The sequence below is a fragment of the Enoplosus armatus genome, chromosome 17, assembly GCF_043641665.1.
Source record: "Enoplosus armatus isolate fEnoArm2 chromosome 17, fEnoArm2.hap1, whole genome shotgun sequence".
Taxonomy (NCBI): domain Eukaryota; kingdom Metazoa; phylum Chordata; class Actinopteri; order Centrarchiformes; family Enoplosidae; genus Enoplosus; species Enoplosus armatus.
The window spans coordinates 13672008-13698285 of record NC_092196.1 but is presented as its reverse complement, the minus strand read 5'-3'; the positions used below and the strand labels follow the sequence as shown (position 1 = coordinate 13698285).

The following is a 26278-nucleotide window of genomic DNA, read 5'->3' as shown; positions in this document are numbered from 1 at the left end:
TTTGATCCTAATTAGACCCACTTGGGCAGCAACACGCATGCGAGAGAACAAACATGTTGGCCCTCAGTCCCTTGTGCCTCTTGTATTCCACTGCACAGAATGTGGCTAATAAATGTAATTGTTAGGTAAACACTTCTCACAAAACTAAACAAACATGTTCATTACAACCACAACACATCTGCTGCAGTGATATAAGAGATGCAGAGATGAAGCCCTTGTGCAGTATGTGTATCGCTGTATGTCGTCTTTAGTGGTAATTTGTAAACATTAGTGGGCCGTACAGGTGCTTCAATGCATACAAACTACACATTAGTGCAGTTTTGTGATGCATAAAGCAACCTTTCTTCTTTCTAGGTGCTACTGCAATCAGCAGGGTGGACTTTTCTCGGTGCAGAGTTCCATTATGTGTGTGGATGAAAATGCTTAATGATAATGTGAGGGTTAGGGGTTGCATTTGTGTAGGTTACATATATATTTGACCCTCAAATCCATGCAGCACATTGTGCATTTGAAAAGCTCGGCAGCTAAATTACTCAAACAGGGGCTAAAACTGAAAACTGTTCAGCTCCAGCTCCCCGAGGTCTCTCAACTGTTTCAGGCTTTATCAGCTTTGGATAAGGACTTTTTTTTCATTCATATGAGAAAAGATGCATTTATATTGAAATTACTCAACTCTCCTTCCTCTCAATGCTGTGAGGTGTGAGTGTGCTTATGTGGTAGGAAACAGGAGGTTAGTTGTTGTTGGAAATTTCTTTCCACAAAAATATCACTGCTGAGAGCTAATGCTGTGTTGTGTATTTGTGCTTTGTCAGGATGAGCAGTAGTTATCTCAGCAGTAAGTTCGAGAGATGAGTAATAACAGGTGGTTACAGCTGACTATATGTCGCACATGATGACAGGGCAAGGAGCAGTCTGTTCATAAAAGTGTAACTGTCTTAATAAGTCATTTAGTCTTACATTCAGCCTTCAAGACAGATTTTTCAGGACTTTGTCTAGAAATTTGTATTAAAACAGCAGGATGGGCACATCACCGTAAAAGAATAAAGTGATTTGTATCGGAGTCCAGTGAAATAGTCCTACCCAGCAAGTAGATTTTTATCTGTTTTAAGAAAATAAACATTTACAACTCAGTAAGGGACTGTGTGTCAATGATTGCGGCGGTTTATTCATGTTTTCTTTGACTCTTCTCTTGACTTAGAAGGCATTGCAACACCCAACACATACAACATATAATATAACCTCCAAACATGTTGAAGAAGAGGGAGATGTCCTTACACTATTGAAGCTACATTTAGCCATACATCCATATCCAAACAGACTACAGTATATCACAGTGCTGTCTCCAAAGCGCTTTAGGGCTTTTCCTTGTTCACAAACATTTGCGTGTCCCTGTGCATCTTTGATCTGTAACTTGCGGAGTCGAGTGCTGGATACTCAGGCTGCCAAAGACCGATGTTATCCTGCCTGTAAACCTTCAGCTTTCTGTCTGTGGTAACTGTGGCTGCTGGAGAAGTATGGGGAAGACATTTGGTGAGGGATAAAATCACAGATGGGGAGGACACATAACACAGATCAATTGATTCTCTGGACTCAAGTGTATATCTTCACAGTTGTTGGCCACTGTTAAATGCATTGTATTGAATTTGACACGTTTTTATCTGACACCTGAAAATGCATTTTGCCCGTCCATGATGGTGTGCTGCAGTATGTAATTGACACGCTGCAGGATTGAGGTTAAAGAGAGGTGAACAAAAGAAAGACTTGACGCTTGAGAGAGGAAGAGAGAGGATAGTCTTACATATCTCTACCTCCTGTAGTTTCCTGAGTATGAGCAATCTAACAAGATGAGAGTGACAGAAAGAGCGAGTGAGTCTATTTTTTTCTTAGAGACGAAGAGGTAGAAACAGTCTAAATGACAGAGACACAAAGAGACTGAGCGAGCACACTGGAGGCAGAGCTAAAGAGGGGGATAATCAGGAGCTCCTCTGCTGGATGATGGCCTGTGGTGGTGCAGAGGACAGGTGTGAAGAGGAGTGTAGGTGTCAGCACCCATCAAGTGACCATAGACGTCCTGTGCAGCTCTACGGGCTCCGATTCAAACGGGCCCAGGAGGGCTAAGAATAGCTTCCACTACAAAGAGCTGTCACTCTGGATTATAAAGGTCCGTCTGGATACCGCCGCTGGGCTCCACTTAGCCCTGTGTTTTGTGAATAACCATCCGGCAATGTCAAAGATATTGCACTTCAAAAATAAACTGGGGCCAATCTGCAGTTCATACTATGAGGAACAAAAATCTGCCATTAAAGTGAGATATTTTATTGCAGCCATGTACAGAATACACACCAGTAAAACATACGTGCACTCTTTCTTTCTTACTCTCTAACACACTGTATACGTACAGATACACAGTGTTTATATACACAATTGAACAGGAAGGATCAGAACCGATCCCTTCCTGTTAACGGCAGGAAACATCTACAGCTTATTGAATAGACATCGACTCCCATGTTGCTTTGAGCAACAACTTGATGTGTGATTTCGCTGTCCAACTTTCGGGCACGTGCTGGGTTAAATGGATAAGTGAAAGAGTTTATTCAATCTTCCCAGGTACACCTAACAGTGTGCCAGTAGCAGAGCGACTGCCAGTTCCTTTAATGAAACTTCTTCGAAACAAGCTCTTTACCTCTCGAGGAAAATCTAATTGCTTATTTGTTTTTTATAGAGTAACAACCATTTGCTGTATGGTCATGGTGAAAGTGGAGGACACACACAGGTTAACTTACGATTTCTCCTTGTGTGGGATTTTGAGGGATGTTTTGATTGACATACATGCCCAAATAAGGCTAAACACGTTAGCGTTTCTTCATTTTGTTTGTTGCGTCTGTCATGGCTGCCTGTACACGTTTTTCTCCATAAAGGCCACAGCGCAGAGCAGACCGTGTCCTGATGTGGCTCTCTGTTCTCTGAGCAGCGTCTGTTGCCTTTCCTCCATGTTCTCCGCTCAGTACCAGGACCAGAATCAGATATGAGGTGCAGCACATTCCATCACTTACTGTGATCTGGGCGGTTGCCAGCAGCTTACCTTCCTGCCCCTGTGAACAAATCCAGACAATGTTTTGATGTTGCCTGCTCTGCGGTGGGAAAACGACATGATTAATCAATCTGACACGCCAAAATAGTTGTACGTCCCCTCACGGTGGACTCGCTGGATTGTTTCTGCAGCGGCGGTCAAGAGGAATCAGCACTTGAGCTTCAGCTGCTGTCAACAGCAAAGAGCTAAAACGTGGTCATCGTGTGTCTCGCCACAGTCACAAAACATTGCGTCATTTCTTTTCCCACTTTCAAGCGCTAGACTTAAAAAACCTATTCTAATATAGTAAATAAAGCAAAACCATAGATGCCTCATTTCATTCTTGGTTCTGTAAGAGCTTTGCTGTTTGATCCGCACACCACAAAGATTCAGCCAGACACCGAAACACTTAAATCATATTCCTCCCGTCTTCGTTCTATCAGTTTCAAGAACGTCCCACAAGGAATAGTTTGAGGATTACAGCATCACAGTGTGTACGAGGTTCAAAGGCGACTTGACTGATTGTTGGAGCTGGTGCTGTTCAGTGAAGTAGAGAGATTTATTTATGCATTATTTTAAATCAATACCTGCTCGCTGTAAATGTTGGTGTCATTAATAATGACTTTTTAAAATCATTCATCCTTTAAAGGGAAATCCTGTTTCTTCATTACAGAATTGCTGCCACAGAGAATGAGTTTCTGCAGAAGACTTATTTTGGATTAGTATGAAATAAGTGCCATCAGTGCCACATTTCAAGTATTATTATTATTACATGAACACAATGTTTCAGACATTGTAACATACAGTTAGCATTATTTTTTCAAACAGATATTTTAATGTTTTTGTGTAAGGAAACATAAATTAAAATGATGATGCCGTTATTTTTCAATTATTTTTTAATTTTCCATTTTTCAGAAAAGTATAAAACAGTCTTTGGACATATTAACAACGTCGGCCCCCCAGCTGGTTAACTGTAAACTGGTGTGGCTGCTTGAACTGTTGTGATTTTATGAACTATTTTTCATGCCTGCCTACACAGACATTAGACCTGTCAAACTGCAGTACCGACTTCAGAATGAAATATACATGCCTTCATACTGATTTCTTAGAAAATTTCAGTTTGCCTTTAAAATGTAATACACAGCAGAACACAGAGCTGATAAGAGTGAAAATTTATTGCAGGTATTAGGATGTCGTGCTCCAAAGTCTGCTTAAATTGGCATACACTTTTATGTAGGATAAAACAAGACATTGGCTTTCTTGCTGACTGCTGATAATAAAACCAGCAACTTTTGTGATTATTTTTTTCTCATTTTAAAGTGATAGATGCTGTTTAAATGAAAATCCAAACTGTATTTTGAAGTCTCGTATGTTAAACTGTCAACACCCTTGATTGTATAAAATGAACAAGGTATGGGAGTGAGAGCGGAGAGCCAACCGTCTTTGATATCTGAGCTCAACAAATGCGGACGAATAATAATTTAGTGCTCCCTCCCATATGTTAATACTTAACCCAACTTCTTAGGGTCATGGTAAATAGAAACTCCCATTAAATTCTACCAGAGCTTATGTTTTATAGATGGACTGAGATGTGCAGCCAGGAGGTCATGACTGGAATTATCTCAGAGGACTCAGATAAGTCATGTTGGCCTGAGAGAAGTCAGTGGGTTGTGATGATGGAAACACATCACTTGTCTTTCTCTAAGATGAATCACATTATCAGGCTCAATGTGACTTATATGATTACTCACTAATGACCAGCCCACACGCTCCAGTGTTGACCGAACAGGGGCCACGTGCACGTGGCAGCTCAGGGGTCACTGTTGGTCAAGTTGTGGATCAGATTTGAGAGTTTGAAAGGTTGTAGTTGTGCTCATGTCTGGCTCACGTCTCGCTCGGTGGGGGAGTTAACCTGCCCGTCCTGTGGGAAGTAAATTCCTCTTCAGTGCACAAAGAGACATTTCCATGCAGGGTTGAGACTAGAACAAAACGATTTATCGCAAGAGAATCAATACCAGCAGAGGTGCGGCAAAGGATTTGAAAAGATAAAAGAACACAACAAGGTTTTGCTTTTCTCTGAACTGCTTCGTAAACCCTGGAGGAGGTAATGGTATTGAGCCATTTTATGTTTGTTCAGATCCACCTCAGCGAGGCACTAAAAATACCCCCTCCTCCCTCGTAACGTGTGTGGGTCAAGGGTCAAGTGTAGCTCCTTTTGCTCCCCAACATGGCTATTATCACAGTACAGAGCACAAACAACAGTCGCTTTATCTCAACAACTGCTCAACTGGAAACTGTCGCAATCATGCCTTTGCCATGGGCTTTGAGTCGCACGCCGTGCACATGACAACTTTTCTCCAGCCAGAAACAAATGATCTGTAAATTCTGGTCCACTGCTCATTTTACAATGAACGTTTCATATGTCTACTCTCTTTATTAGTGATTTTTTTGCTTAGAGTTAAATGATTACACAAGTATGAAGACAGAGCATTGTTAAAGTATCTATGTCTCTAATCCGTCATTAAGTATATAAAATTATAATATTCTTTCTGTAGTAAGTTGCAACAGACAAACAAGGGTAAAAGCAAATAAAAGCAATAATAATCTAAATCTAAATCACCTACATCTAAAATGGTTAGATAAAGCACATTGTTTTCAGATTATAGTGATCTGTGAGCAGATTGATTCAAACTGCATTTATGTCCCCAGGCGTCTATATATGTTATGTTTCCATCTGAAAGAATGGAAAGAATCAAATCACTGTCGTTTGCTGTAAGTCCTCATGCGACAAACACAGCTCAGAAAATGCGTCTGGTAATCAAAAGTGAAGAGAAAACCTAAACGTGCTGCTGATAAGTACCCTCTGAATCAGAAAGAAAGAGTGATTTTGTTGGTAATTGTATATATTTTCTTTAAATCAGATTGTCACATGGAAAAGTACATTTGAAAAATAAAAAACAAAATCACTGACCAAAACTTTTACATTGAGGGTCTGAAGGTCTGAAAAGATGCATTGCTGCAGATTTAATCCCAACTGTGATCTCAAACAACGAGTAGGGTATATAAAACTGTTTACGTCAATTATTACACAAACAGTGTGTTTCTTGTTCAGCCTCTTCACATCTGTAAAGCCAAACAACCCATCCACTAAATCTGACTAAATTGCTCTTGAAATGGATCGTGACTTCAGAGGTTTTTCATCCAGCGGAGTTTTAGATCATTTGGCTAATAGACTTCAACCATAAACTGTGCCAGTGTATGAAATCATGAAGGGAGTCTTGGCTTACTTGTGTTGGAGTGAGATATGTGAATTTTAACACACAATATATTTTCCCTCTAAATGTAGAGTGAGCGCAGTTCATGCTTGGTAAGCTGCTGCAGCATACAGCATCCACAGGAGTGGAGACTATTCCCACGACTGGGAGAGATAGTACACAGTGTCCTTCCTGAAGCTCATATTCACAACACAGTGTAACAACTGCAAAAAAAAAAGTCGTTTTATTGATACAGAACAGAAAAGACCTATATCACAAATATAGAATATCATTCATATGAGAGTTATTTAAACTCTTCTTTTTTAGTTTACCTGATGTGATATGAGAACGTTCAACAATCTTAAAGGAATGGTTTGACATTTTGGGACATGCATTTATTTGCTTTCTTACCGAACGTTAGATTAGAAGTTTGATACCACTCTTAGCTTAGCGCAAAGACAGGAAACGTGGAAACAGCTAGCCTGTCTATGTTCAGCAGTTGTTTAATTCATACAAAAACCGAAGTGTAAAAATGACAGTTCGCCGTTCTACGGGGCGTTATGTGCCGGACTATTTCTTGGCCTGGACCAGTAACTTCCTGGAGTGTCTGCTGGTTGCATGGCAACTGGTCTCTGGCCTTTGTAACTGGGGGTGTATATCAGAACAACTTTAAGAGAGCAACACTTATCTGAAAACCTCTTCAGAACCAAATATCCTCCAGTGGTTGCAGGTGTCCACACTGCTGCAGTGCTGCTTGTCGTTGTTGCTGTAACAGTTAAACGTTCAGGACGAGGACTGGACATAAATTGAGGGATTGCAGACAGTGTCAGACTAATAACTTCCCCAGGAGCGTTTTTGTCTGTGTTAGCTTTCAATGAATGAAGCCTTTCTCTTCAGTGGTGACGATTGCTAGTGGGAGTTGAAAAACAACATGTCCTCCTGCGTCACCGAAGAGGCTGCTGATGTCAGTGTGTTTTTGACCCGAGGGGCTGGACATGGGCCTCCATGTGCTGTGTACACAGCCAGAGACATTGACCTCCATCCACATGTAACACACACACACTCTCTGTCACAAGAACACAGGACACCCCCACAAGGTTTGGTGTTGGTTTAAGTTACTTCATCAACCCTCTGTGACAAACATTGAAGTATGTTGTTTTGCCAAGAATAATTTTTACAGGGCAAGATAATGTATGCATGTTTCACTGGCATATGTCACCCTGCCAGCAATCAGTGCCATTTTCTCCACATATTAAGCTACTGTGTGTGATATTGTTCATCATCAGCATATTATTATTTATCTACATATATGAGTGTGGATGGTAATGTCGTACCCTGCTCCTCTCTCACCTCCACACAGCTGCTCAATCACAGTGTGTGAATGTTGGCTTGTCGGTTTCAGGGTCCCTGCTGACGGCCACAAGTCGAGACGCGTTGGCCTGACAAAAAGTTACTCTTTGTACTGCAAGTGTTGCTGGAGTTTTGACCTCTTCAGACTGTTTCCCTTCTCCATTTAACTTGGAAGGAGCTGAAGAAATCCATACTCTTCTTCTGCATCCCTAGACTACAATAGTTTGAGATGTAGATTTTTTTACAGGCCAAGATGCATTAAAAAATAGATGTACAATAAAACCACTCTGTGTTGTAACTGTACACAACTGTATGTCACATGCTGTACATGTTATTTCTGTGTGGGAAGAGCTTGGGGAGCAAAGATGTATTAGAATCATAATAGAAGTTGTGGTGCATCACACTAGATTAATTTTCAATCATTAAACCTTCACATTATACTGATAAATGAAGCTGTGTTTAATAACCAGGCATTGTCTTTCTGTTGAATGGGCTCCCTCTGAAGTCTGTATTGAATCTGAACACTCCTGGTGAGGATTTATACATAAGACAGAGATAATTCCCTCTAAGTTGTAACATCTGCTAGCATTTCATTGTGTGCTGTGTCTAAGCTTGCTGCAGAACTGAGCCATGTCGGGACACTCACCTGTCTGAAGCTGACTGACTCGCTGTCTTCTTCTTCTTCTTCTTGCGCTGTGATTCATACCTGCCACCTCGCCTCTACAGCTCTCTCCTGTCAAACCTCATTTCCTCCTCTCCTTCAAAGAGCTACCATTAACTATGCTCTCCTCCCTCCACTGAGCTGCGTTGCCATAAACTAAACACATCAAATATTCATTACAAGCTAGCACACTGCTGCTATGGAGTATTATTCATGCGCTCCGCAGACCTGTGTTGAACTGCTGAGGGTCTTTTAAGAGGTCAAGACAGCCTGACTCAACATCCCCCCAGCAGCTCTTTCTCTGGCTTTGGCCGTCAGCATAACAGATCTTATCTGCAAACACATGAGCAAGTGGAGGACAGACACATTTATACTGAATCCCCTCGTTTATAATCCCACTTCTCTTTGTATGCCCTTTCTAGTGTTACGTTATTGTCGCTACAGAGTGTAACATTTCTTCAGGGGGTCTCTAGATGATACTGTAGAGTTAGTCTTCAATTCTTCAAGAAGACACTTTAGGGTTAGGACGTGAGTTTAAATGTAATATACGAATATGTGTCGGTGGATTGGGAGTGAATAAGGATAGACGTAAAAGAATGTGTGTGTGAGTGTCTGTTTTTGTTTGCTCATCCGTCTTATTGCCTAATTAGTCTCTGTTTGCTGATTACATTACCTGCATTACGTTGTCACCTGAATGTTTCTAACAGCCGTGCTTTTGCAGGCGGACATAACTGCAGCTGTGACGCAACTACAGTATTACAGTACACTGACTGTCTTATATTGTACTGTTGTACTAAATCCATTTTCACCAGTTTTTATCTAAAAATTACCAGATTTTTTCAAAAAGGAGATGAGTGTAAAACAGGATTTAATGTCCTTCATCCTTTGAAATCTTCCTTTGCTTTCCTCTTACAGTAAACAGGGTCCAAGCGCAGATCATAATATGCTGAAGCTGGGGAGATCCTTTAATGTATTTAAAGTTATTAAAAATAACAATCAAGAAACAATACGGTTAGTTATTATCGGATTAATCGGATTTTCACCTAGAGGTTTTTGCTTAATTGATTTTTGGGTTTGGGGCTGTTGGTCAAATAACACGTGACATTTGAAGACATTTTTCTATTTGCTGACATTTTATAGACGAAATGATTAATCAATAATGAAAATAACTGTTAGTTGCCGCCCTAGTCCTAACTACACATATTATAGTGACTGTATTGTAGCAGATGAAAAGTATTGACAGCAGGGGGCTTTGGATTTATTCTTGACCTATATTACATCTACAGCTACTTTGCTCACTCTGCTGTGACATGTTAATGTCTTGTTTGCACCACCACACTTTCTTATGAATGACTGAGGATGTTGATGCTACGCAGTGCATGTCAGTCCTCCTCAGTGATGACAGGCAGGATATGTTATTATTTTACAGTTTATAAACAACATCTCCAACGTACCGACGTGGGAAATGATAACGCTGTAGGTCTCGTCTGCCTAATTAAATGACTGCAAACAAATGTTTGACGACACACAGTCCTCGTTCATGGATCAGCTCTCTGTTTTGCTTTTTACTGTCTCTCAGGCTGAAACTGATTTGTGTGTGCAGATAACGTCTGTTCCTACGACCCGAACCGTTCGTGTGGTTAATTCATTCACAAGTGGGGTCAGTTGCAACAAGTGAACCCACAGCTCTTCATGGGAGAATAAATAACACTTGAGGCCTATTTAGGCATCTCTGCAGCTCAGAGCAGAACAAACGTGTTGGCATAGCCGCCTTACATGCCTCACACAGGCTTTGTGTCTCTTTAAGATCAAATTCACTGAGGCACCTTTTATTTTCTTGTTGCTAACAAGCAGCTGGAGTCAAAAACAAAACAACATGGCCATGCATGAAAAACCACAAATGAGACACCTCTGGTGAACAGGAATTATTTTGGGAGCATTACAGAGCCCTTGAGGTAAAGTTTACATAATGATGGCTTTAAGCATCTACTGTAAGTGTATTATTCTGCTGCAAGTGTGTGTGTGTGTGTGTGTGTGTTTGTGGGTGTGTTTGAGAGGCGAGTGTAGAGAGAGTGGCACAGTGTAATGTGTGTACAACTGAGAAGATGGAGCGGCAGATAAGTCGCTTTGCTTTCTCTGCCAAGTGGTAGTAAGGAATTGAGCTCATTTAGATTGAGGATGATACAGATGCTAAGAGGGGGGAAATGGAGTGAGATAACACAGATGAGGAATACTTGCGATAAAGAAAAGGAAGGGGCTGTGGGAGCCAAGTGAAATCGAGTCAAATCTTCTCTATTTACTTTATGTTTCACAGTGGGAAAGTCCCCACGTTACACCAGCATATGATGCATGAAGACTTGCATCTTTAAACCTCTTGGACGTCTGCTTATGGCCAGGTTATAGTTCAAGAGGGAATTAATTCATCCTCAACACCCACTGAGCCAGACTGTGCTCAACACTTCAGACAACATTAGCATAAAGTGCAGTGGTGATTTGTTCAGGGCTTAATAGGATGAACTTTTTTGGGATAACATTGCTGTCAGCTCTGAGGAACTTCAACCTCACAACTTCACATACACATTACATTAATATTTCTCACTGAATCACAGCAGCAGTCTGAAGGGTAGAAAGTAACCAGCTGGGAAAATCTTGGTGAGCAGAGTAATAATTCACAACCTTTTCCTGGAAATTTAGAGATATGGCTGCTGTTATTTTATCTTCTTGTTATTATCAACAAATCCTGCGAAAGAGACCAGAATCAACAATGAATTTAACTTGTTAACAAATATTGTGTGTTTAGCCAGCGCCTGATATACGGTAGGTAATGTCATGCCTCTTTGTGATAGACATATAATAGCCATAACGTTGCACGTTATTCTGTTACGGGATTATTATTAGTGATTATACTATATTAATATGTAAGCAGTGCTTTAATGTTGCAGTTGGTCGCGCTGCAGCTAATTTTAACTTCTTCATATACTGTTGGGTATTTACAACTTTTCATTGAAGTAGGAGACATCTTGTCCATCATTTAAACATTTGAAATAAATAATAGATTTCTTAACAAAGTAATTTAAGCTTTTGTGGAAAAACCATATCAGATAAATGTTATTATTTCCAAGCTGAAAATATCATATGTGTTACAACATATCTGCAGGGGATCTATAAGTATAGTTCTTGATTGTATTTATTAAATTACTTTTTACCACTGTATATCTTTGTCATGATATTGAACATAGTCAGTGTTGTTCTCTCTGCGTGTGCAACAAAGTTCTGCCACAGAGGGCAAACTTTTCCAAGTACACATCAGACTGAGGCTCCACAGACAGTCCTTGTTAGTGGGATAAAGTCATTGTTGGCTCTCCTCAGGGGATTTGGTGATAATAATAAAAACATTAAAACAATACCAGCCTTCTCCTCTCTATTACAGTAGTGACTCAACCAACATCCACTTCATAAGTGCTTTCACATCTACTGTTTAAAGCCTCTGTAGTTAATATTACAAAAGCAAAAACAGAAACTGGTTTGACATAAAAATGAAATTACAGAAGAAACATTTTCTGCTCTGGGTGTCTTCATTGTTTACTTGACCTTCTGTATCTATGTATGGGGTCCACTATGCTGTGCAGCTCTGCCACTGTACATGACCCCCCCCCCCCCCCCCCCCCCGTTTCCACCAAGTGTTTGATGAATTCCAGGCTGATGGCGGAGTGACAGAGCAGCATAGAGGAGCTCAGGGGATTACTGCACATAAACACTGCCTGCCAGCATCCATGAGAGCTCAGCGTACAATAGAGCCGTGTGGATACAAGGTGGAGGAGACGTGGTGTAGGGATCAACCAGGCCCTTTCATAATTCAGCAGGTCTATTTGGAGTTATCTCATAAACATTAAACATTACAACGGACAGTGTAGGAGGGGCGTGTGTGAGTTCCTCTGCAGAACATATACATTAAATATAACACATTGTGGCTACAGTGAAAGGAAGCCAAGTAAGTCCTTTCTTTATATGTCTCTGTATTGTTTGTTTTGTTGTGGAGCCTCATTTCTGTTTATGCCATTTCTTAAAATCCCATCAGCCGATCAGCCAGCACATACAACATCTATCAGGAGCAGTCTCATTAGTGTAAGAATGTGCCGATGCCAATCTGGGCGTCCAATGTCCTCAGGTCCACTAAAAGTGTTGATCGTGGCTCTTTGAAGTCTGTCAGATCTGCTTTGTGACTCTGCCAAGTCTTCTTTTACTCTTCCTGGTGTGATTTTGCTTGTACAGTTACTTTCTTGGAGAGCCCAGAGCAGTGAAAATTATTTTTTTTGTCTTTCTGTAAGCTCTGTATTTGTTTATTTCTCTTAACAGTTCTCGCCCCCATTGGACTTAATTAGGCGGCCTTATCATGTGGTCTTGCTCTGATAACGGTGTTTGTTTGTCAAACAGTGGCTCCTGTCCTTGACCTCGAGCCCTTATTAGGACCAAGTGAAGTTGTGCATTGTCAGAGCATCGTAAGAAAGCCACTGATGGTCATGTTTAAATAGAAAGGCAGCACTGATTTTAAAAGAGACATTCTTGTTTTAGTCCAAATCCTGAAGTTTACTGGAAAGAAATTAAAGCACTGTCATTGAATCTCGCAGCTGTTGGAACATAGTCACCATTTTTCCCGTTTATCAAGCCACATCCTTTCACATCAAAGCCTGCTGACACCACAAACTGAACTGCCATACTCTTTTGGCACAGATAATGCTTCCAGTAAATGTCACAGTAAGGACTGTTTTCTATTTGCAGACAGCTGAATCAGTGCATTTCAGTGTCATGCTACCTTGCAAGTGTTGACAGGTGACATTGCTTGTGTTTCGCTTCGCTCCTTGCTTGCTTGTTTACACCAGATCTCATGCAATTGGTGCAAATGTCACAGGGAGATTTATTACTGTGACAAAACAATCCTTTTTATTCTCAAGACACAACTCAACAGCGTTGCTAATTTTGTGCTTTATATGCTGTTCTTTGTAGAAATATACACTCACAGCTCACAGGGTTGCATTTGATGCCCTGATGAATTCATTCTGCAGCTGCAGATTTAAGAGTTGTCAGGAGCTGAATTGGCTCAGGTTATATATGGTCCTCATTTCCAGCGGTGGAAGAAGTGTTCAGAGGCTTTACTTTACTAAAAGTAGCAATACATTCCTGCATTCAAAATGTTACTAAAGTAAAAGTAGGTATCAAAAGTAAGAACACTCATTATGCAGAGAGAATCATGTCAGTGTTTTATTTTTATATATGAATGTATAAATTAAAGTACAAGCAGAACTTTAATGTAGCTGGTCTAGGTAGAGTATATTCTGACTAGTTATCATCATCATATTTTATAAAGTGATGAAATATTTTGTATGTAAACACCCGCAGTCCATCCACACAGGTGTTTTCACTTATTTTCCAGCTTTTATGTTCCAGCTTCTCAAATGTGAGGTTAGTAGAGTGGTATAAGTGGAGGTGTAAAGTTGCATACTTAAGTGCAAATACCTCAAAACTGTACTCATATACCGTACTTAAGTAAATCTGATTGTGGTTCATATCCCTTTCTTGGCGTATTATTTCTGGCATATACTGGAAAGACGATGCACATGTATTGACACAATGCATAACCAGTGATGCCAATGCTCGAGGCCCCTGTGTGGGCCAGCTTAAATTGACCGTTGAATCTGTAGTTGGAGCGAGTGGGTTACCACAGAAACAGCGAGTCCAACAAAGAGATACGAGCAGCACAAACATTGTAGATATTTCCTTAAGTCCTTTTCGTGCATCTCTGTGCCAGCTAGGCCAGTGAATATCAACAAGTACACAGGCAGAGACCAATGAGCTAAGTGTTGTTCTTGTGTGAAGCTTGTATGGGTTTATTCCTGCCAAGCTCAGAGATCACAAATCAACAGAATGGTGGTCTGCTCTTTGCTGAAACTGGCAACAACGGTGGTCTGTAATTATACTGTTGTCTCTAAATCAGGTTTTAATCTCAGGCAACTAGTCATTCTGTGCTAAGAGGCTACAGCTTGTGTTATCAGGAGGTGTGATTGGCCTGGCTTGGTTTATCATTAATATAATTGTATTTTTTTGTAAGAAAATTGTCTGAGATTAAAGTCACAAATTTACTAGAAAAACAATTTTGTCATGAAGATAGAGAGAAGAGAATAGTCCTGGTTGCACCATGAAATCCCAGCGAGGGAACTGATGCCTTTGTGGGGGGCAGAAGAATCACCTCGTGAATATACAACAACTGAAATAAGTAGTTAAATTTGGAGGGAGGGACACGTTTCTTTCTTATTCTTGGACTTTTACTCAATGTATGACATCATTCAGTGATATAATAGATGGGCAACTGTATATGATAGGTCAGTTAACAGTAGTTAGCGGCAAACATCAGGGACACTTTGACTATGGCCATAACAATTATTTTTGGGAATTATTGTATATCATAGTGTCAGAGCTTTTCAATAGGATCAAATTGTGTGTTAAAGCCACAGAAACAGCACATAAGGATGACGCAGCATGTCCTTTTAATACAAGAAATGTATTAATCTTTGACACGGCCTGGACGATTTATCAGTCGAGCTTAATTTCTTACTGTCTTTAGTCTTCAAAAAAAACCAAAAACATGTGGGCTCATCCTCTGCAGGGATGATTGTTACGTATAAATCTCCACACTGAACGACTCAACTGGACAATCAATTGTAGCAGAAACAGAGCAGGATGGTGAACATGGTAACTGATAATCAAAGGCTCCCTGTGGAGATGTTGTTGCCTCTCAGCAGGCGCAGTTCACGGGTCCAACACACCTCATGAAAGAGTGTATGAAACAGCATCCAGCCAGTGCCAAACACTTCCCACACACTCACAGGTACATCTCAAACGTTATACAAGCGTTTGTCATTGTTTCCCGCCCACGTTCATCAGATGTGACCTCTGCATAGGAAAATGTGTTTACCAAACCACGAGAACGGAGGCTTCGAGCATCCAGCCGCTGGGTCACTGGAGCTGTGACAGCGAGACACAGGTGGGTCGCACTCTGCTCTCCCACATTGTAACGGGGTCAGTGACAAACATTTTGAGCAGTTCAGAGGTCAGCAATGGTACATAGCTGCTGAAATCTGAACCACCGTTTTTCATGTTTTCAGGCTTAACTTGATCTCCATAATCCTGTCATGTCCATGTTAGATAATGAAAATAGTGCAAAAATGATTGTTGGCCAATGAATTTCCTTCTACGTATTGACTGTAAATACTGCATGTTTTCTTCTCTGCAGTAATAATATGAGGAGAGGAGACTACCACTACTATAATTTGGACAGCTAAAAAAAGATGTGACGATTGTTAAGTGACTACTCGTTACTCTGCAAGCACAAAGCACATTTTATTGACCATTTGCATAATCGAGTTAGAAGTGTTGATCCTTCAAGCTGACACATTTGACTCGCACATTCAGTGAAGTACAATATCCCGTTGACTTTTTGAACACATGCTTCAAAATACATGCATGTAAGAGGAGCAGGCCAGATGTGGAATATTTTAGCAGATGCTTTCATCAAAATTATTATATTCACACAGGCATGGAAAAGGTAAAACGTCTGTGTAAGAGAAGGAGGACGAGCAAAAACATTTTCCAAACACCATTCAGCAGAGAAACGCCAGCAGGCAGCAAGCGATTAGCCGAGCGGTGAACGCCATGTTCCCTAACAAATCCAACAGACCTGACAACTGAATCCCACAGACAGACTGACCACATTAGACCACGATCATGTGTCAAGAACTCTGTTACGAAACAAAAATGTAACAGGTACATTTTTAACATCTTTTTTACACAGTCAGTTAAAGTAAATACTACCCAAAAAGATTTAACCTTTGTCAGCTATTGATGAAGATTTTTGGATTAATTTTGTTGTGTGATGGTGCATTTCTAACTGCTACAGCACAGTTACAATGCAGTTAGACCGCAGCAATCTAAAACATCAATATTAAACTTCAGGTTAGGCAGCAGTTTCTCAGAATCATACTTGGAGAAACTATTTGCAGAAAGCATAAAGAAATACCAGAGAAAGGGCTACCAGTAATGATTTGAGTATAATGACAAAAGAACTAAAGATTTCCCCGATGCAATCACTGACTTGTGCTGTCAGCCAGCAGGTTTGTGGTGCCTTGCATGTTTGTACTACTAAAGATAAAGGCCTGCATTTCTCAGAATGAAGGAGAAATGGCAAAGATCAAGCCTTACTACTTACCATTAGACTGTTGCTATTGACTATTGCCATGAACGGGACTCTTAAAGATCAATACACTCACATACACAGTGTGTTGTGTTTGAATGATTCATACATGTTTAAGACACACAGTGACATTGACACACACTCCACAGAAAGATGGGCTTTTGTTATCTTGAGCTCAATGAGCAGCTAAGGGAAAGCTTTCTCTTTGTGTAATTGTAATCTTTATGGCTGAAGGACTTCCAGCTACAAAAAGCTCTCTGGGAGAACCCCAGGTGCTTTTGTCTTTTGGTTACATTTCGGCGTGGTGCAGTAACTGCAAATCAAGCAGAATTACTAGTCTGCTTTTATTCATCATTTGCTGATATGTATTTTGGTAAAGTAGGACATCAACAGGAAGCTTTTGTCATGATGAATTTCCTGTTGTGTCTGACCTGTTACTTTGCCTTGATCATTTTGAGGTTTTAAAGATTTTTTTTTTTTTTTTTAAATGTCCTTTTTTTAAAAGAAATATCCATCTTTTGGTAATGTACCTTGCATATCTGTTCAGAATGGCTGCTAGAATACATTGACAATATAAGATATGAATGAAATCAGATATAAAACCAGGCTCCATACTGTGCATGCAATTATAGGCATGTTCTCTGGGGGTTTCCAAAAGAGTTTCTGGGGAATATTTGAGATGTGATCTATGGTGTGTTAATGGCTGCAGAACATCACACAGAAAGAGAGAGTGACTACGCTGAAGGTTAGTTTGTTGCATAGAACATTATCAGTCACTCAGCTACTGCACAGAAAACACACATCCCAGCAGTTTCAGAGTCAGAGAAAAGTCAAAAAGCTGAAGTTGATGGAACATTTGCACAGTAACAGATACTGTAAGTGTGCTATCTAACCGAAGATCAGGTTAGTCATGCAGAGAGCGATGCCTTGGTTTAAGTGATGTCTTGACTGTCTTCCTTTGCAGCAGCGCGTGTTGCAGCATGATGCTTTGTCTCCTCTGAACTCCGCTTAACCCCATTATCAGATAGTGGGGCTCTCATCCAGCACTGTCATGCTCAGTGTAACATCTGCAGCCTTAAGGTATGAGCATGGCGTGCTTTGCCTTGGCTTATTTAGTCAAAGTACGGGACGCGGGAAGAATACACATAGCATCAGAGTTGTTTAGCGATCATCTATTCGATGTTAGACTTTTCAAAAAATGTTTTTCAAAGAGATATTCGCACATTTAACTGTCTCTGACGCAGATGTGTTGGAAAGGATCACTTCAGTGAATTTATATGAATTCACATATAAATTAAATTGATGCTTATCTGTGTGCGGGATCTTTCCAGTAGCAAAGTTAGAGCAGTTGATGTTACTTCAGTATTGATGAATGCACGTAGGCCTCATCAATGGGATGTTGTATAAAATGGGTGATGCAGGAGGGGCTCTGCTTTTGGAAAGCTGCATGATGGATTGCTGCTCGGGGGCATTTTCTAAACTGGACAGTTATTATGTTTTCCAAGAGGTTTGTTTTTAAACCTCCGCACGCATTCATGCACGCATACTCCCCCTTTTGTAATTGTATTTGTTAGACAGCGTAATCAAATGAAACGTAAGTACTCTCAAACAAACAACAGTAATTGTTAGTGGCCTTTGTATTGAGCCATCCAACATGCACTTGAACACAAAGCAGTTTCAATGTTTTTGGGACATTCAGGGAGTTTGCGTCATTTATTTGAGATTGGCTGCGTATTTTTTTTTTCACAAATATAAATAAATGACCTGGCATCCTTCAAACAAATAGCTGTCTGTCCTTTCAATCAAAGGGAGCAATGAGCCTTTAGTATTTCTGTTAAAACTGCATGTATTTAGTTTAGTATTTGGCCAAGCATGACTAAGTAAGTCCAAGGCGAAACATTAACATTACTTCGTTTACGTGAATAAAAGAGCATTACATCATTTTTCACACACTGAACACATCCCCAGACAGAGGTGAAACATTCTGGCTTGGTAACTTGTTTTAGGATGAAAAACACCACAGAAAACTGGCCCAAACAATTCGAGAGGTCCCTCTGGCTCTGCCTGTGTGACTCCCAGCCGTCGTTCCACCTCTTAAATCAGATGTGCAACAATAGCGACAAAAGCTCCAGGTTACTTCCTGGAACAGAGAGCTAGTGGGGCTAAACAGCACATGTTCCAGAAGACCTTGACTGGTGTAGATCCACAGCGGGCTGTGGCTCCAGCAGAATATCATAACAGCAGAATACACAAGCCTAATTAGCCTCACACCTTCAAGCCCATTAGTTCCACTCCAGCCCCCACCAAATGGCCGATGTGATTCCCATCGTTCTGCATCAAAGGCATCCAAGCAGCCATATTGTACATGACAAATCTGCACAAATAAAGCACGAGAGACTTACAAACGTATGTCTTCAGGGTGTGTCTTTAAAAATCCTCTCTTGTTCTGGCTTTGCTGTTTTTCTTTTTTGAGCAATAAACATTATACAAGCGTATGCCCATTTTGGGAAAGCCTTATTTTGTGTTCAGCTTTGGGGCATTTGGTGATGTTACATCTAAAAATATGCAGATACAATATGAATCAAAGCAGAAAACTGCCACAACTGTGATGTGAGACAGAGGAACATTTGTGAAGGAGGGTAAGAGAAGGAAGGTTTTAAGGCCACAGCATAAGATGAAACAGGATAGGGGTCATCAGTGTGGGTTAACAGTTAATCACCTGATGTTGCTTCCACTTTAACTCAGAAGAGAATATTGTTTTCATATAAAAAGAAACATATGTGGAGCTCTGTCCATGCTCTTGGAAATATATTGCATACATATGCTATGCTATTTTTCAAACTCACATGACATTCTCAAATATGTAATGGCCAGTGTTATGAGTGTTGGGACATAAAAATGGGGTCAGGGGCTGGAAAGGGTTGAGAAACACTCTCACACTTTGTTATACCCTCTCTCTCTGTCTCTCTCTCTTTCGTCATCCCTCCTGCAGGACTCTACTGAATGCTTACTCTGGTTAATCATTGCTCCTACTTGGTGCTAAGTTGCAGAAAGTGGTGCAGGCTGGGTGTGTGTTAGGAAATGAGTTTCTATATGTGTTTGTGGGAAGGCAAAGAAAGAGAGAGAGATAATGAGGGAAACCCTTGGAAAACCGTCAAACACACACACTGCTGTAACACTCATGCCGTAAGCAAGAGCATGTGCTCACCCACATGCATGTCAGCCTCTCTGCTGTACTCAGGATTAAACGTCATACACTCGCAGAATGTTCACTTTCTCTGGTAAGAATTTAAATGTATCCGTCACACTTCAGTACAGATGTTTGGTATAGCAGAGCTTAATGCCCAGTCTGGTGTGAGTAAGATAGTTTGGCTGTTGTTTTGTGTGTGTAAAATGTAAAGCATCAGTTTTACATGAAGAAGACTTGCTATCAACGCCCTAATGGGCTGCAACTGATCCTGGAGTTTTTTAATCAAAGCTGACATCTAATAGAAACATCTCATATCAGAGATGCTGCAGATTCCTTGCTTTAAGCCACTTTTGTTGCTGTAAAACTCAGTATACAAAGTGTAATAGTAGCGGAACATGTCTGATGGTGTTAACAGCAAAAGAGTCGGTGCTGTGATCTCAGCTGGACCAGTCCTGACTCGATGTCAGAGCCAGACAAGAGTAGCTCTGATCCCTCAGGCGCCCGGGGCAATCAGTCAGCCTGTACTACAGCTAATGCTAACTGCATCCTGTGGTCATTTCACTGAACAGGCCATTTAGAAAGTATGGCTCTTTGGATTAGATATTATCTGAAGTCTGGCTTCCAGTAGAGCTTTGTGATATACGGGGCGAACCTTTAGATTGTGACTCCCGGCGGCCACTTCAACCCAGACTCCAGAAGCTTGTTGACTGCTCAGTCAAAACGCAGAGAAAAAAAAACTCTGATTTGAACTGAGGCTTTGTTGGGCACATACATTACATACTGTGCATCTGTCACAACACATTGTAAACAAAAGAAATTCCAAACACACCAACATGAGCCCGTCCTCCTCTCTGCCACGAGACTGGAACAGAATGGAATTTGAAACGTTTTAGCCAAAAATGTTTCCATGGTCAAGGTGTTTTTTGCAGAAACGTTTCAGATTTCGTTCCGTTCTCCGGCTTCAACCAAAATCAAGGGAGTTTGCGTCGATCGGTGCGCAGGTGAGTGACCTCTGGCACACACTGACACACGCTCAGTCAAACACTGACAGGCTTTAAGATGAAGGTGGACAGCAGCCAACTGTGAGTCACTGAGTGAGTGCAGCTCTGCTGAGCCGCAGCTGTCTCCCTGATGACAAACAGCATTTCCTGGAGGTTTTTGGCCCCATGCTTGATCTTCTGAACATGTCTAGTTCTGGGAAGTCCATCCCAGCTGTACACCTTGCTAACCGCGGCTATGCTTGGTATAAATGATTGGCCAGGATGGAAATGGGACTGGTCAGACTCACAATGGATATTCCCCTCTATATTAACTGATACAACTTACATATTCTCTTAATTTTACTTCCGCATGCCTTCAAATCTTGGTGTAGTTGTAGTGTGATAGATATGACCCCAGCCTTTTTCCTGTTTTGGTCCTCCTTGTTTCGCGTGGCCAAGTTGAGCCGAGGTAATAATGAGAGTGTTTGCAATGAGCTTTGATGGATTGTGTGTCTCTGTGTCATCCAGGCAGTGTGGCGAGCGTAGATAAGCCCCCCTTATGAGGTGAAAACCCTTCCCCATCCTGCAGTATCCCCTCCCAGCACCAACAGCAGGAATAAGGGATGTCACGGCTGTTCCTCCTTTTGGCAATGCTCATTGTCTGCTGCAGCATCCAGGTGGGTCCCGAGAGCGAGCGCACACACACACGCACACACACACATACACATACACGTACACACTTTTTCCCAGAGGTAAACAATCCCCATGAAGGTCTGTGAACTTCCATTAGTCACTGGCCTTCAGTGTGTGGGTGGGTGTTGTTTCTTTAGCTCTGCAGCCTTCTGAAACATGCCACAGAGCCGTGGTGTGGAAGCCTAAACAAACTGTCTGTCCCTGGTTTTTCCTTCATGACACGAATGTTACGGTGTACAATATATCAGCCTATCTATACAGTAGTGCAAGACCCCCCATGCAGACAACACATTAGAGTGAGACACAGCCTCATCCTGATGAATTATATTCCCTTAAGGATGGTTTGTTTACAGCTACTGTATATATGATGTGAAATGAAACAAATGAATGCCATTTTGTCTCCATGGTTTGTGTGAAAGCCACATTCTCAACATTTTTCTTGCAGACCTGCCTACACTACATCAAGTCCATGAATAACAGACTTTCCTGTCTGTTGTATTTTCCTCTTATGTGCGCCTCCGTTTCCTCAGGTGTCTCCTGCTGCTACTCTGGATGAGCTGAAGGAGAGTTGGAAATTGTACATGGAGGAGTGTGATCGCAACAACAGCCGAGACCCGCCAAGCACAGGTGAGCTTGTTAGCATACAGTTGCCTGTTTACACATCTAGCAGATACGAAGCAACATCATCATTCATTTGTAGTCATATTTGTGGCCACCTAATGAATTTAAGTCCATTATTCAGTCTCCTTTTAGCTCTGTTTTGGTTTCCACCAATTCCTAGAGAAATTTCAGGCTCTTGAGCTCATAAAGGTAGCGGGTTTGTCAGAGATTTTTTGATGAAAATGGCTGCTGCCAAAGACGAGGCCATGAGAATGAACCAAAGCATTAAAGCCACCAGCTGTAAAACCAAAACAATGCTTTAAAGGACGCTTTAAAGCTCTGAAGAGCTGGAATGAACTGCAGAGTCTGATGATAATTCTCAGTGGGTTGGCACTACGAGCAACACCTTTAGCATTCGTATGGGAGCCATTGTTAAATTAGAATTGTTGATTTTAGCAGCTTTAACTACGCTGGCATCACATCACCAATTGATAACAATTGTGGGCATTAAGGGCATGTTCTTATCCAGAGAAACAACAAAGTGCAGCATTATGATAAGCTATCATTCCTAAATCATCATTTGTGCTCTGACAACATTTCTGAGCTATGAAAGAGATATTTTTAATGTATAATTTGCATTCACATTAGAGAGAAAATCAGTATTTACCCTCTCCTTGTAGAGCAGTGGATACAATGTAATGCAGCAGAGCAGGTAATGGTTAGGTCGCATTGTTACCAGACTGTGGAGCGGCAGCAATTTCCGCTCCCTGCTCAAACCATTGTGTTATCACTCTGCTCGCAGCCGCTCCCAGTTTTCTATTTGCTGCTCCGCGCTCACTGCCTTCTGCTCGCGCTGAGAGAGATCTGGCTCCAGTTTGCTCCATCAGCAGAGTGTTTAACTACATGGCGAATGCGGCCCTTCAGTTGCATTATAGTCTGTTAGCTCGTGGAACAGAAGCAGAGGATGCTGACGCTCCGACTTTCCAATAAGGCCGCTTCTCACACTGCACACAAAATTACACCACTCCGCAGCACTCATACACCCATCCTATCACCCCATGAGTGTGAATGTGCATGAACATCCATCTGTCTGTACACTAACAGCCAGCACTGTTTTCATCCTGTCTTGAGAAGATGAAAAGTGTGGTGTAAGCTTAAGGTCATCAGCTCAGGTCTTTACTCTGAAGTCAAGATGAAAGACCATGATGTGTACAGATGCCATAATGACCACCAGCAGCCATCACTTCAAAGACTGTATTGCTACTGTATCCCACAACTCAGACCACTCCAGGCCATAGACATGGACATAGTGTGATTATATGGAGAAATCCCATGTTTCATGTTTTTTATTCCCAGGCCTTGTGTGCAACAGGACTTCTGCCAATTATGCCTGTTGGCCTGATGGACTCCCCAACACCACCGTCAGTGTGTCGTGTCCGTGGTATCTGCCGTGGCACCATAAAGGTAAGAGACATGTAGGTTAGTAGATACACAATGTGTGGCAGTCACGTTGATGCAGAGTAAACTTACAATATCCTGCGGAGAAAGACAGCTGTCTGTGATGACTGGATTTTCCAGTAAATCACAAAGACTGTGTGTGTGTGTGTATAGTTCAGCACGGCATGGTCTATCAGGAATGTGATGCAAATGGCCAGTGGGTGACTATGAAGAATACCAGCGAGTGTGACTCTAATGATCAAAGTCCGGTAAGAAATGTCTTTCAGTAAGGCATTAGACATATAACTACAAATACTTATATTTAGATTTTGCATTAACTAATTTAAAGAGCACATATTAGATCAGATGTTACTGTTAAAAATGAAACTAAAAACGTACCTGTTACCTGTGTTTTCATTTGCAGCAATACTATGGCCATATTTGGATCATGTACACAGTTGGCTATTCATTATCTCTGGTGGCTTTGGTGCTGGCGCTTGGCATCCTCATATTCTTCAGGTAATAATCATTTTCTTTTGAAATCAATTCTGAGAAATTAAGGCACATATAAGGAAACAGGAACATATGTTGACCACTATTCTGCATCAAACACAGCACGGAGGGGAAACATTACATTTAAAAGAATAGTTTGAATTTAGCTCATTTAGATAACAAATATCCGCCTCCCAGCACCTCTAAAGCTCACTAATTAACACGTTATGACATTTCACTGTTCTACGTGCTGGACTACTTCTTGGCTCTGTGCTGTAACTTCCTGGAATCTCCGCTGGTTTCCTTGCAACAGCTCCCAGCCAAGACAGAGTCTGGCACATCACCCCCCCGTAAAACAGCAAATTGACATGTTTACTCAAGATATAACATGTTAATTAGTCAGCTGTAGAGGTGCTGGTGTTTCTGTTGGACAGTGCCAGGCTAGCTGTCTCCCTGTTTCCAGTCTTGCTAAGCTAAGCTAACCAGCTGCTCGCTGCAGCTTCATATTTACCATACAGACTTGAGAGTGGTATCAATCTCCTCATCTTAAACACAGTAAGAAAGTGAATAACCACTTTTTGCAAAATCTCAAGCTATTCCTTAAAGTCGGAAGCTGTATTGCACTTGCAGTTTATCTGCGAATGATCATGGTTATCTTATAGACCCTTGTTGCCTCTCATTCATTAGGAAACTGCACTGCATGAGGAACAACATCCACATGAATCTGTTTGCCTCCTTCATCCTGCGAGCGCTGTCTATCCTCATCAAAGATGCTCTGGCCAACATGACATCGCAGGACCTCAGCAGAGACCGGGAGCAGGGATTCCCCCAGGCATCTATGCCTCCAGTGGAGCTGCTGGTCAACAATGAGGTCAGTTGTGATCTGCAGCTCAACCAGCTATACATGACAGTGTTTGACAATGATCATTAAAGGACTGGACACAAATTATAAGAGTGTGAGGGTTATGTGTTTTTTCTCTTTGCTAAGGGGAGGATAGTCTGTCTTTTTTTGGAGAGTAGAGAAATCAATGTTGCAGCCTTCCCTTACGGGATTAATTAAAAAAACGAATCAAATAGTTGCAAACGAGCCTTATAGTGTGCACAGGGGGTCACATGCAGAGGACAACAATCCTATTTCTGTTTCAAGTGTTATCTCTACCAAAAGTCGTTTCCTCCTTCACTTTATTTCTGCATCACAACAAAAAGTTAAATGTGTTGCCGTATTATAAGTGTATTATATGTTAAGCCTTTTGTTATGTTTGAAATAGTTCATTCAACTTCTAATCAGCACGATGGTGGCTACTGAAAATTATTATTTCACTAATGTAGTTCAGCTTGAATTAGATTACACTGTCTTGAATACTTGAATTCTTTTTTTAGTTATTAATGATGGAATGAGTTGTACCAATCCAGAATTATATTTTGAGATATTAGGGGAGAGGGTGCAATTCTAAAAGCTGTAATATAACATTTAACCTCTCTCCCAACCACAGAAATTTTCATGCAATTATCATGCTCGCAATGTCAAACTAGAAAGCACTCACAGCTGCACAATCCTGCAAATTAGTATCTTTAATAATGTTTTAATGTAATAATGTTTAATAATAATTTTTTTTTTACATTTTCTTAGACTGCAACTGGACCACGGTCTGCATCATTATCATACTGACTGTCTGATGTGGCCATTATGTTTGTATACCCTATAAGTAATGTACATCAATCAAAGATTGTACAAACAATCTGACCAGGATGTGCACGGCCATAATGACTGTATGATGATTTGTATATAGTACAACTTTATAAATGAATAGCTTTATGTACAGAAAATAATAATGGTAACCTTGTGAAATTGTAATGGTAGCCACAAAGATAATTGTAGCAGCTAATTATCTGTAAAAGGGGTGAGGGTCAATGACGTGGGTTGATGTGCAGAGTGTGTGTGTTGGGGGTCACAGCTGGCTGAGGCTGGGGACCAAGCCTGAACCCTGATGGCAGAAGGAGCTGCTGCACTGATCCCACCATTTACAACTGAATACTGTTTAACATCAGGCAGCTTGATATTTTTTTATCATTTGTGAAATAAACCCCACTGCTGTCTTGCAGACGACGGTAAGCTGTCGCATCGCCGTAGTGATGATGCAGTACAGCATCATGGCCAACAGCTACTGGCTGCTGGTGGAAGGCATCTACCTCCACAACCTCCTGGTCATCACCGTGTTCACAGAGAGGAACTATTTCAAAATCTACCTGTGCATCGGCTGGGGTGAGCTGGCCTGTCGGGTGTCTGTCAGTGTGTGTTTGGGCGT

At 41.2% G+C, this 26278-nt stretch overlaps 1 protein-coding gene across 1 annotated transcript in view; it reads left to right on the top strand.

The window, feature by feature from the left end:
* gcgra (glucagon receptor a) overlaps positions 1 to 26278 on the top strand; it is a 31578-nt gene that overhangs the window by 1024 nt on the left and 4276 nt on the right. Inside the window, exons 2-8 of the mRNA XM_070923203.1 lie at positions 21279 to 21427; positions 21974 to 22070; positions 23400 to 23507; positions 23655 to 23749; positions 23905 to 23999; positions 24660 to 24843; positions 26076 to 26235. Coding sequence (XP_070779304.1) covers positions 21374 to 21427; positions 21974 to 22070; positions 23400 to 23507; positions 23655 to 23749; positions 23905 to 23999; positions 24660 to 24843; positions 26076 to 26235 — 793 coding nt within the window. The 5' untranslated portion in view covers positions 21279 to 21373. The remainder of the gene's footprint in view (positions 1 to 21278; positions 21428 to 21973; positions 22071 to 23399; positions 23508 to 23654; positions 23750 to 23904; positions 24000 to 24659; positions 24844 to 26075; positions 26236 to 26278) is intronic.